General features: G+C 32.1%; 2 protein-coding genes across 16 annotated transcripts; one reads left to right on the forward strand and one right to left on the reverse strand.

Moving 5' to 3' along the window:
• The first annotated feature begins 1405 nt into the window (after positions 1-1405).
• LOC110666825 (uncharacterized) lies at positions 1406-2863 on the forward strand. Of its 3 annotated transcripts, none has more exons than XR_002497211.2 (2): positions 1406-1994; positions 2308-2863. XR_002497211.2 is itself a non-coding variant. In XM_021827462.2 (2 exons), the coding sequence occupies exons 1-2, from the start codon at positions 1586-1588 to the stop codon at positions 2413-2415; spliced, it is 504 nt and encodes a 167-aa protein (XP_021683154.1). In that variant the 5' UTR covers positions 1433-1585; the 3' UTR covers positions 2416-2863. The 3 variants fall into 3 exon arrangements, 2 of the variants coding, with proteins under 2 accessions (XP_021683154.1, XP_021683155.1); XM_021827462.2 differs by having other exon boundaries at positions 1433-1989; positions 2316-2863; XM_021827463.2 differs by having other exon boundaries at positions 1434-1989.
• A 923-nt stretch (positions 2864-3786) lies between these two features.
• Positions 3787-10905, reverse strand: LOC110666821 (putative lipid phosphate phosphatase 3, chloroplastic). 13 transcript variants are annotated; one of them, XR_009144683.1, is made up of 10 exons: positions 10520-10795; positions 7782-7874; positions 6549-6770; positions 6366-6453; positions 6147-6256; positions 5986-6076; positions 5557-5745; positions 5401-5428; positions 5146-5306; positions 4055-4290 (listed from the first exon to the last, which is right to left on the reverse strand). XR_009144683.1 is itself a non-coding variant. In XM_058137471.1 (9 exons), the coding sequence occupies exons 3-9, from the start codon at positions 6762-6764 to the stop codon at positions 4103-4105; spliced, it is 942 nt and encodes a 313-aa protein (XP_057993454.1). In that variant the 5' UTR covers positions 6765-6770; positions 7782-7874; positions 10862-10905; the 3' UTR covers positions 3787-4102. The 13 variants fall into 13 exon arrangements, 7 of the variants coding, with proteins under 7 accessions (XP_057993454.1, XP_057993450.1, XP_057993451.1 ...); XR_009144680.1 differs by having other exon boundaries at positions 5401-5460; positions 10520-10790; XR_009144684.1 differs by having other exon boundaries at positions 4150-4290; positions 5091-5306.
• Between the last annotated feature and the right edge of the window lie 2357 nt (positions 10906-13262).

A 13262-nucleotide genomic window follows, 5' to 3' on the forward strand; every position in this document is an offset into this window, starting at 1 on the left:
TAAAATAAAGTCGCTTAGCAAATAATCTATTAGTAAATTAATAACTGTTCTTCTAGATGTTTGACTGTAATGCAACATACAGCCACGACTTGTGCTTGCAGGCAGACCGTGTAATGGTTGGATTTGAGTTTAAACTTAAATTGAAATTAATTCAGTTTAATCTGAGATTAAAATTAAATTATAATTTCTTGAATTTTAAAATATTTTTCTCTTCAATCAAATTAAAAGGATGTCAATTCAATTCAAAATGATATTTTGTAAAAAAATTTATTTATTAAATTAAATTAAAATAAAATAAAATAAAATTATGCCATTCAATTCAATTTTAAATCTATAGAATCAGATCGAATCGGCGGCTTCCCAGGTGTGTTTGAAGGAAAAATGCTGAAAGTCCAATTGGGAATGATTAATGGTGATGATCTCATCAACAGGATATGTGAGTGAAATTTTCCATTTTCAACCATTGTTTAAAAGCTTACACGCATTCACATTCGTCACAATGTAAGGCAATCACTATCATTTCTTCATTTCATTTCAAACCATCATTTCGTTTCATGTTTTTTTTTTTTTTTTTTTAATATATTGATGCTGTCCGAAATGCCTTTTCTTTATTAAAAAAAATTATATTTTCTTAAAAATAGAATTTAAATTTTCAACTTCTACTATTATAAAATCAATAATCCATTACTGAATTATAGGCTTTAAAAAATAAAGATAATGTAATGAAAAAGAAAAGGGAGAAAAGGAGATCAACAGCGACTTTGGTGGAGCAAGCAGTAAAGTGAAAACTTCCCAAGAAAAGCTAAAAAAAATTAAAAAATAAAAAAATATTACTCCCATCAGCTGCAATTTTTGTGGTAACCTTTTCTTAATCAAATTTAATTTTTTTAAAATTTATCGTTATTGATATTGTTAAGCAATGAAATTAATTTTTTCATACAATGATTAGGAAATTACTATAAGGAAAACATTTTTATGATGCAGTATTAAGGTTAAAATTTTGAATAATTACAAGGATAGAAGCAGAAAAGGGTTACAAATCTAACTATCTCTGAGGCAGGAGTGTTTAATGTAGAGTAGGGATCAAGCATTAATTCTGGTCTTCCAAGCAATTCAAAGAAATGAATATAGTCAAAATCCAAATCACACAGGCATTACAGCCAAAAGCAACGTCATGCCTTATCGTGGATAGAGCTTAGAAGAATATAAAAGGTTTTTCTAGTTTTGTCAAATCGCCAATTGGATATTGTTCTGCTGGCATCACACACTAAATTATTAAGGAATGAAGGGCACGAATGCAAATATGCAATATGTGGGCTGTCACGCTAATTAAAATAATCATTAGTCAACATCCGAAAACCAATTAACCAAGTGCTTAATCAATTATTATTTATTGACAGATTTTTTTTTTTAATTTTATTTTAACTTCTCTCGATACAGTGATATGTGGTCGGATCCGGGCCCGTGGTCGAGACTCCAACTAATATCATACGCTACTGTGCTGAAGCAAACACTTGAATAGATAGTAGAGAACAAGAGATACGGCGATTGACAAATAATCTTATCCTTTCCTCATCTTGCATCTATGAAAACCAAAACCAAACATACCTACGGCTACGGAAAGACGGAGGATTCCAGCTTCAATTGGAACTGGAAAGTAAACGACTACAATAACAAGAACCGTGGAAAGCAATCCCCGGTAACTGAATTCCTCCAAGACAACTACCGTAAGCTGGAGGAAACAGTGTTAGGTCCTGGAGGTGGCTTAGGGATTGGATGCGGCATTGGGGTGGGTTTCGGTTTGGTTGGTGGTATCGGTTATGGTGGCTGGCCGTGGAACCATCTTAAGCTAGTATTTGGGGTCGGCATGGGCTGTGGTGTGGGATTCGGGTTCGGATATGGGTGTGGGCTGGGCTATGGTCGTAGCTTGGATTCGTTGCAGTCTCAAATGGATAAGAGGAAGTCAGCTTCTGGCAACAAGGCAATTTGGTGAGGTACATAAATTACGAATTTTTCATTTGATCGATTGTCATGCCAATGTGCGTTACATTTGCTTTTATTTTTTGAGGCTCTAATGGGATTGAATCTTGTAACATTATAATCCTGAAAACTATTTGAGTTTGGCTTAATGGTGGGGATTATATTTGTATAGGGATTTCTTATTATATTTGTATAGGGATTTCTTTCTCATTTTGATTTATACTAACTAGGAACCATAGAGCATAACTAGCTTTATTTGATTTATATTGCCATCATTCCTTCAGAATCCCATGTCTGATACTTTGCATCTTTGTTCTTCATTTGAAGGATATCAGTAGCCTTACTCTTTTAAGAAGTATTCTTTCGAGGAAAAACACCAAACGTTTAGGTTACTGCAAAAGAGGTGCCATAGGTTGCATGGGCGAAGGAAAGTAGCTCAACCTGTGATTAAAATTATTGAACATCATTCTCCCAACTTCAGGGTGCTGGTCCCAAGCGCATAGGTCCATTCAGTTGAGGAGATTATCATTACTCTGTGCAGCCTCAGATAGTAAGATTCAATGAAATTTTTGGTGTCAGTCAACAATGTTAGCGGCCAGCTCCCCAAAAATATGGGTTGGATGGAAGCATCCAAGGATAACCCTTATGAACACATCTTTGAAGTGGTTGGGCACTTGATTATCTATTTGCTTCGTATCAGGAATAGATTGTGCCCAGTTGAATGTAGATTGCTATTGTTCCTTTGCTTGTAGTCCTCCACATTATCACCAATGTTTTGAGTTTTTTGAAACGATTCCACGCCATTTTGACTTGGATATGTTTGCATCACAATTTGTGTTTCTTTCATCATGGTTATGCAATTTAGAGTCTGGTTTGCCAACAAGTAGCTTCAATTCATTCTCTGAGTAACTGTTGATGCGTTCATCCAATGGGGGATATTCAGCTAGGCATATTTGCTTGCGCAAATCTGAGAATTCAGCAACAACCTCGTTCTGCTTACCTCCGAATTGTCAAGGATATGACTGTCGATTGAGTCTCTTTGCTTGCTTCTCATTTGGTAGCTTTTGAGAATTATGCCTAATCTTTTGAGGATCCACAGGCCAGTTCTCTGGCTAGACATGCTTGCTACCTTGCTTTGAATCTAAGACGATAATGCATAAATCAATCTCACAAAGAGTTGCTAACCCATAACCTTTCTTGAACAAACTTTTCTCTCTTTATGAAGGAAATCTTAAAGGCAATCTTTCTTTAACTCTTCACAGTTGTTCATCATCCATTTGTCTGAAAATGAAATTGAGGTATTAGGATATGACTAGCAAGAACATAAAAGTCAATAACATGGATTTTAGAATTTAGACTTGATTAAATTAATGCGCATTTGTGATATAATGGTAAATGAAATATTTAAAAAAGGGAGTTCAGATAGATTGATTCAATTGGTTCATCTGATTTTAAACTTTTTAAAAGATGATGATGAACTAATACACCTTTAGCTGGGCTTATGCAATCTAAAATTACTTGATGTTAACCATGAAAATAGAAATTATAAATTTTTTCAAAACTGAAAAAGAAAAATTAAATCTTCCCATATTGTTTCATCTAAGTTGTGATAGACTTGAAAAAAAATGCTAAATTTTACGAATAGATTAAACTGTCAAAAGTTAAGGATTATTTTAATTCATTTTATTATAAAAGCAAATATAAATTTTAATTAATCCCGCAAAAGACATCAACTTTGCAATTTACCCATGGTTATTAGATCACTTATACAATCATCGCTACAAGTTTACCACTAAAACAATGGTATGATGTAATCTCTCGTCACATTGCTCATGGAAAAAGTAATCAAATAGCATATGTAATTCGGATGGAAACTTCGATTATTGCATTGCTTATCAAACATGTTATAAATAACCAAAATGTTGGATTAAAATGAAATTCTGCAGTACGTTTGTTGCTTTTTATGGCTGCCGAAAGTTTTGGAACTACCATCAAACTGGTATTCTGGACAGTGATAGCAAACAACTCACGATGATGAACTTCCTCCGCCTAGTCAACAAGAAGAGTCTTGGCCAACTCCATATCCCGAGCCTTTACATCACTAATGAAAATTACTTCCACGTTATACGTCTTCCATTGGCAAACTAGAGTTACGAGCCAGATGTAGTCCCATAAATCCATTACTTTCATCTTCTTCATTCCCAGGTTCTGCCTCCATTGTCTCTGAATTTAGCAGATTTATAGCACTGGATGCTTGTGTACTTCTGCGTGACTCCTCCAATGCCTGAAAGTAAGCATAAGGCCCCCAACCTACAGACAGATATATACAGAAATCTCAGATTATCTCCATTTAAGAACAATCATTGTGTGAATCAACAAGGTGATTTGTCTACGGCGTGTAATCATGTCATGAGCACTAAGACCACTACTGAATATACCATAACTTAAAATATTGCACGACAACTTGGGAATGTATCAATTTCGCATATTGAAGACAAAAACATGGGAATCCAATATGCAGCGTCAGGCCAGTTTGCTTTACATGCATGCCATATTGGCATATCTGTCAAGGATTGAATCCTGGTTCATTAGAACCCTCATTGCAGTCCTTGAACCTCTCAGTAATGAGCACATCTTTTACCACAGAATATTAAAAAATGAATCAGCCATTTCCTGGTCTCCATTACCTTAATTTGATGTTAAAATGTTAAATAGATCAAGAAAAAGCATACATGCAGTAGCCTATGTAATAATAGCCAACATCTAGAGTGACAAGAAAACTGTAACAGGGAAGATGCATGATACCAAATGGATTTGTTCAATCAAAGCTTTGTTCCTTATCAAACATGTTCATTCAACTAGGCCTATATATGTGAAAGGGGCTAGAGGGAGGTTGTCAAATTTAGGCACCAGAGAATGGTCACTTTACCATGCAAGAATTCAACAGAACTCTATTTAAGATTCAATTTATCTGTGCAAGATACCAAATTTTCATTGACACTCTCACGTACTAATTGCATGTGTCCTAAGCATATTGAAAATTGCCAAAAGGGTAAGCAAAAGAACCAATGACCTATGTCAAAGTAGAAGAAAAAATGAACAGGGCATACAACTTGATGCAGTTAAGGAAACTGCTATATATCCATGCAAATGTTGGGAAACTACATTGTTGAAGAAATTGTGCAGCCAAGATAAAAGGATATAGCTTCAATCTACTTCATGAAAACTTCTTCACCAATTTTTTTCCTGGGAGGAAAAAGGTGGGGAAGAATGAATAAACAGGTTCATTGTTCCACCACGTTTCATAATTCTTATAAAATGAAGAGCTGCAAGGACATCAATGATGCACTTAGCAAATAGTGCAATACCATACTAGAATCTATTGGACACCAAAAACTGAGGGAGTCTTGAGGAGCACACCTTGAGGATGATATGGCGGAGGGAAGAACTGCAAGTAACAAAATGTAGCCACTATCAGCCCTGCAAAAGATGCCACTTCAAAAGTCACTAAGATTCATATTTGACAGGACAGTACTTTCATCTGAATGACTAAAATGAAAGCATAAAGGCACAAACCTAAGAGACCTCCAGCAAAGACATCCTGCCAATGATGCCAGTAGTCATCCACTCGAGAAATGCCAACAAGACAAGCAACTACTAGTGCAAGAAAGACAATGCATAGCTTTGCAACATGGCCTCTGTGGTCAAATGCTTTTATTTTTCCAGATAAGTAGAGAGATAAGAAACCCAGGCCAGCAAAGGACCCTGACAATGGAAATAATTGCCACAAAGTTAACAGAACAACAAAAAGGTTGAGCAAGCATGACTTTATTCAACTTATAAGTGGCTTCTCCAAGCAAAAAAATGCCAATATCCATACACAAATATTGTTCTATTTTTCAGTTTATAATAATATTAATAGCCCAAGTAGAGTAAAATTCCTCTTATTGTTAATAATTTTTCTTTTCCTTTTGGTCAACACAAAAGGGTGAAAAATAGACTTACATGACGTGTGTCCGCTTGGAAAGCTCTTATGCCCTTCCTTTATAACATTTCTATCACCATGGCATATGACATTTCCCAATTGATCATATACCTAAAAATGATTAGATATTAGCTTTTGCAATCCAAATGAACCAAATAGCAGAAGGTCCATAAAACCATACATCCTTTCCATCAGGGAAACAGCGCCAAAAGAAGTCAGGTCTAGGCCGACCAACAGCATTTTTTATTGAATCAGTAATGACAGCTGTCACTAGAACAGAATATACAAGGCCTGCATTCGTAAACAAATCTTGTGCATCAGTTATGTAGTGACAACCACAACTGAATGTATGATGGAAATTTTGAGAGATACAAAATAAGGAAACCGAAGATATTAGTACCTAGTATGGCATGATGAAGATCATAGATGTCTCTCCTACGAAAATAGATAATGAGGAAAATCACCATAGGCAAAAGAATGGCGAATATCTAATTATCCAAAAAAGAGAAACCCCATCAATTTTGTTGCTTACGTTGCTTGCTTGTAAATCTAGGTTTTCATTCACATTTGACAGGGAACTTACTGGGACAGCCCAAACAGGCAGTGTATTACTTTTGAAGGGGTACTTAAGATCTGTCATCATATCCTTCCCAACATACCGATAAAATGGATGAATAACATATAGAATGACCTCTATCACCACAAGAACCAAAAGTATAAGCCAATCATGCATGTGTGTCCTAGCAACTGTAACTCCATGGGACATCACGGTATGCGAACCAAGCTGAACCTCCCTCATCTTGTACTGCTTGATGTAATATATACTCAAAATAAGAGTGTAAGTTAAGTAGAACACAATAGAATACTCGAAAAGGGGATGAGAACAATTCTCAATTTTTGCATTAAAATAAATAATAATCATAATAGACTCTCCCAAAATACCTAGATGACATGGGTACTTATAGTATAATAACTAGACATACTAGTACTAGGATTAGGAATCCCAAAGTAAGAAAATATTAAATTAATACTAACTAGGAAAATACCAAGACTAATAGATTTAAATAATCCTAAATAATAGAAATCTAAATTTCCTAATTTTACAACAAAAAATTAAATAAAAATAATTCCTGAATTGAATATTCCTTGACTGCATCATTAAGCTCCTAGTAAAATCATACTAGAAATTCAATTTATGTTATGTATAGATGTACATTAAGAATTGACACAAAAATGTCTGAAAACCAATTTGGTTTATGCTAAGAAAATCAGCTATGATCAAGAATACCAAAACCAAGCAGAGTGCACATTATTGCGCACCTAAAGTGCAAGTGGAGCACAACTGAAGTGCAATTGGATTAAGCGACGCAGAATTGTAGATAGAGAGGTGAGGAGAGGTAGAACTAGAGTTGCAAATGGTATGGGCAAAAACAAGCAATAGAAAGAAAGATGCAAGTGGATTAGGGAGACTTGGTACAGGGTTAGATTCAAATGTACAAGAGAGCGGGACATACAAGGGTGCAAGTTCAAAGTGTTTTTTTTTAACCTGATAATTAACACATTCAGGTTGGGGTCCTCCAGGATGCCACTATTGGCTAAAACATTGAAGTTGGTGTATGTAATTGAAAAAAAAAAATTGACTAAAGTTTTGAATTAATTTTTCCATTAGCCCTAAAAGAAAAGAAGAAAAGCATGAGGAAAATACACACCACGTGTTAAATTTTAAAGTGGCGCTTATATGTACAAAGTCTCATTATAATATGCGTAAAGATTCATCCACACTAATCAAATAAAAATCACAAGAGTTAAACTATACCTCTTTATTCTTGTGTTCTATCAAAGCAAGGTCAAGAGATGAAAAAGATTGGCAAGTATTTGCTGTAATCTCCAGCCTCTTAGTTGATGCATCCTAGATAACCCCAACAAATCAATACTCAGGGTAAACCAATAGTATGATTGCCGTCGTAAATTCAATAAATTTAACCTCAGATACAAATTTTATTTTCAATATTTGTTGGTCATATTCTGATTCACTTTTAGCAACTTTTGGGATTAAATGAAGTTCTCAATGGAAAACTAAGGAAATATGCAAACTGCATTAACTGCATACAACGCCAAATTACAATTCTATATCACCATGAAATCTCAGTGATGATGCCAATCATGTTTATTTGATATGTTGCATATCATGCTTTATATACGTTACACTACTAATGGGCCCAAGGACAGTAGCAAAAAGTGAAATGACAATATTACATTAGTCATTCAAGACTTCGATCATGAATTTGTCATTGGACATTGGCAAAAACTGAAATGACAGTATGACATTAGTCATTCAAGACTTCGATCATGAACATGCCATTGCTCATCAATCTGTAAAATAAGTTACCCAAGAAACAAAGCTACTTGCTTGTTAGCTACCATAAAATACTGCTTAGAGCCACCATGAAGATTCTTCAGTCCGTGAAACACTTACAAACATACTACTAAATAAATAGTTTAGAATAATTCCCCAACAGTTTTCAATGTACTTTAACACCCTTTTGTCCCACCATGGAAGGTCAAACAAAGGAAAATCCCAGAAAGAATGACAAGGTTTTTCATTCTTTTCAAACTACAGCATGATAGCAAACTCACGAACTGTCATCACCTATCCCGTTCACCAAGGCCAGACCATAGGTCAATAGCCCATAATCTTGGCCCACCAGGCAAGCCATGGATTCTAGAGGTGGATCCCACCAATTTCCACAGTGTAGCACTTAGTTCTGCACTCAGACTGGTAGGTTACTCTGATTCCACTGTCAAGACCTAGGGCTGTGTGGACTACTAGCCTAACAATTGGGGCAGAGCCAGAACCGCAAAGTTAACCCGAGTTAACCCTAAAGTGTTAGTCCCTTTCTGATGTGGGAATGGGGTCTTACAGAAGGTTGAAGATAAGATTTTCAAATATGAATCATACTGGCTAAAAGTAACTAAAGGTTATCAAACTTTCTACACACAGTGAAGTTGCTAAACCCACCATGCTTCCAAAATAAAATTTAGTTGACAACAAACCAAAGCACTGGCCACAATTAAAACCGTCAACTGGCTCTACCATGTAGCTTATCCAGCATCTGCTCTGAATTGCCATTCTATCTAATAAGCCGATAGCTTACTAACTAAATATTTACAAATGTGCTATCAAAAAATGCCTCCAATAGCTACACTTTTACTTGCCAAAGTGCAGGCAATAGCTTTGGGAATTGCCATTAGAGAAAAGTTAAACCATTACAGACATGTGCTGTTTACAAAACCTGTAAACTTTACTTCCTCATTCCCTTATTGAGCTATTTCTAAACCTATGGCTTATTTTGAATATATTTTCTTATTACATATCTGGGGGGAGGGGGGACGAGGGAGTGGGGAGTTGAACCTGAGTCTTCTAGGTTCAACATATATGCAGCTACCACTAGGCTATGCCCACCACTGCTTATTTTAAATATTTGTTAATGAAGCTGAGTTTGCACGATAAGAGTGATAAATGAGATGGAGAGTTGAAATTTAAGTCATCTTGAGAAGAAGAAGCAGCAGATATGGAAATTTAATGAAAGCATATCTTGTCAAAATATGCTATATGCTAAAGGAAAAGGCAGAAATAGCCAAAATCAGGTAGTTAAAAGTATGATTAAAGCTTTGTTGCTTATTTAAGTTATTTACAGAAACTCCAAAATTCTCAAGAAAGGGCACAGTATAAGCATCATTTGAACAAATGTATGGGCCATTGTCTACTGCAATGGTAAAATATTTGAATTAATTGAAGGGCTATACTACTGCAATGTAGCAATCGTAAAAGACTTGAATTTCTAGTTAAAAAAAAAATTGCAGATTCATGCTTTAAGAGCTGCAACTTCGTGCTAAAATGTGCAAAGGAAAGGGTCTGTTTCTAGAGTTCCATTTCCAATACTCTACTTCATTAAAATAACAACCAGATATAGAGCTCTGTTCTTTGGACGAAATTCAACATGCCACAAAGAAACATGACCGGAGCACATTCAAACAGCTGACATACAAAATTCTATATTAAATTTGAGAAAATTGCAAATCTAAACTAGTTCTTGGTGAAATAAAAGATTGAAGAAAAATTGTCCATAGTCTGCAGAGGTTAAATTGCAATCCAGTGCTTATTAATACATACAAGTATTAATTTCAATCACATTATCTCACAGTTATAAAATGATTTCTATCTGCTTTAGGAGGAGTCGACTGTCATGCTCGCCAGAATTTTTCCATATCATTAATATATTTTGCTAAATTGTCACTTCTAGCAGATAATAATGTGTTGCACAGAAGAAAAATGAATGCATAAGAAAATGAAGCCGTTTACTTGACCTAGCCCTATTATTTTCTGAGTAGTGAAAAAAGGACTCAAAATCATTGATACAATTGATACAACCCGGACAGTTGCAAGGACATCTAAAATAACAAACAATATCCACGTATGTTAAAAACCCATATACTTGACAGTTACAAGGCTAAAGAAAAAAGGGAAAGAAACTTCTCCAAAAACACACTAACCTTAAAGATGCCCATGAAAATCTTGAAGAAGGAAAGAGATCCAAAATCCCTCCAAGGCATTGGTATCAGCCAATGCAAACCACACAAAAATGTAAAGGGGAGACTCAGTTTTTAGTGGCATTTTTTTTCTAGTGGCACTCAATCATATCGCAGAAAGTGTCAAAAAAATGGCACAGGAAGCTTCCTATGAGTACGGTTCAAACAATGCAAATACAAACAAAGCCTTATCCATACCCAGAGGGAAAAGAATAGAATGAAAAGTAGTAATTTTTTCCAGAGAAAAAGCCAAAAAGAAAAATATACAAAGTAATTAAGATGTAGATGGAAAAAAGAGTTTATTACCTGGGACAGTGTGGATTTGACGATGAAGAAGAATGGCGTGCTTAGGAGTCCATACAGTATTAGAGGATTAGCTTCTGCCTTTCTGGCATTCGTATACTGTTTAGCGTAGTCTTCATTGAGTGTAAAAGCGCCGACACCTGGTTTCGACCCGCAAAACTCGGATAAATTTTGCCCGCAGTTTCATTTATTTGGTTGAATTCTATGGTAATTTTGGAATCTATGAATTCATTTGAAACTAATTTTATTATTTAGTATAATATACATGGAGAATTTCATTAAATTTTATATAATTATTATTTATTATAATTTTAAAATTAAATTTTATTTGTATTCATTTTTTTAAACTATTCTCAAAAGTAAAATTAAAAAATTATAATTTTCTATAAAAATAAAAAAAATTCTCATACGTAGTAAATTTATAATAATAATTAAATAATATACAAATTAACTAATAATATAATAACAAATATAAAATGAATTCACATATCTCAAGAGATTTATACAATAACATAAATATTATCATTATTAAATGAATAATAAGTTTAAGTATTAAAATTTTATGACAAATATAAAATATTTTATATAGTTATCCACACGTATTAATAATAAATATATAAAAAGTTAATTTATTATTTTTATTTTTTTAATATTTTTCTTAATTCAACTTAAGCTTATCTTATATTAATTATAATACACCGTCTGAAATAAACATGGCATGTATTTTGCATCTTTGTGTGACATATATAGGCATATTAATTAATATTAAATATAATTAATATATGGCCAAACAAAAAATGAATTACTGGGAGAAATTTTTTTAATAAGTGTATTTTAATTCATAAAATATTATTATTTAAAATTTATGAAATCCATTTTAAATTTTATCAAATTTGATAGAAATTAGTTTTAGTTATAACTAATTACTAAAATTAAATTTCATTTTTTTAAATTAAACACATAAAATAAAAAGTTTAATTGAATGCCACAAAATTTAGTATTTTAAAATTAAACAAAACAGTATATGTTAATTATTACTAAAATTTATTTCAATAAAATCACTTATTAATTTAATCAATTAAATCATAAATTAATAAAATTTTTGATAAAGCTGTTACGTGACATATTTTACTTGACTTTAAACTTTTTTTTTTTTTACTAATAGTTACTTAAATTATAATACAATAAAATTTCTAATAAAATTGACATGTAACATATCATATACGGCTTTAAATTATAAATAAAAAAATCATATCTTTTTTATTTATTTTTTTATTTTTTAAATTAAAAATAAGGATCAGTAAATATTACAAGTAGTATGAATATAAAATTTATTTTTTTAGTTTTTTTTCTAATTTGGTAAGAGATAAATTTTTAATGATTTAAAGCTATACATGACAAATTATATAAAAATTTCATCATAAATTTTATTGGATTTTAATTTAAGTAATTATTAATAAAAAAGTAATTTATTAAAATAAATTAAAATATAATACTGAATATTATAAGTATTATATAATTAGTCTTAAAAAAATTATATTAATTAAATTTATGATAAATTTTATTTAAAATTATATAAATCTTATATATATATATTTATTGAAATTTTTATTAAGTCAATATATAAACCCTTCAACATAAATAAAAAATTCTCAATCTTGTACTCCCACAACTTTTTTTTTTTTTCCCTTTAACTTCAAAACCTCATCACTGAGGACAAAAGTTTAAGTTTTATATTTAGATTTGTTGTAACTTTGGTTGAACCTCTGAATTTTTTAAATGTCTATTTAATTTGATTGGATGAATTTGGATTATTAAATAGTGTCATTCTTTTTATTAAGAAGGAAATTATGTCATTCTTAAAAGTTAGGAGTAAAGTCAAAACTTATTAAGTTTGACTTTGAGTTCAACTTGACCAATCCCTTAAAACTTATTAAGTTAATATTTAACATAAATTTACTTTCATCCTAAAAAAAAAATAGTTTAATCAATATTTAAATATATATTTTATAATTTAGCATTGCTTTTAGGGAATAGCTTAGGGTAAATATATTAAACTTTTTAATATTTTATATTATAAGATATATATGACTTTTAGTTTAATAATATTGAAATTATTTTTAAAATTGAAAATTTTTAAATAAATTATAAAATAATTTAATATTTATTAATAAATATGAAATTTAAATTATATTAAAATTAATTATATAAAAAAATAATTAATTATCACAAGTGAGAGGGATAAGGAATAATTGATTTGCCTAAAACAACTCTTTTGGTGGGCCAAAATATATTAATTGGAAAATAAAACTCCTAAAATAAAAAAAAAAATAAAGAAAAAGAAACAAGGGAAAGACGACAGGGCGAATTGTGTAGTAATGTAATGCATATCCTAAAGATGACG

The sequence above is a fragment of the Hevea brasiliensis genome, chromosome 16 (genome assembly GCF_030052815.1).
Source record: "Hevea brasiliensis isolate MT/VB/25A 57/8 chromosome 16, ASM3005281v1, whole genome shotgun sequence".
Classification (NCBI taxonomy): domain Eukaryota; kingdom Viridiplantae; phylum Streptophyta; class Magnoliopsida; order Malpighiales; family Euphorbiaceae; genus Hevea; species Hevea brasiliensis.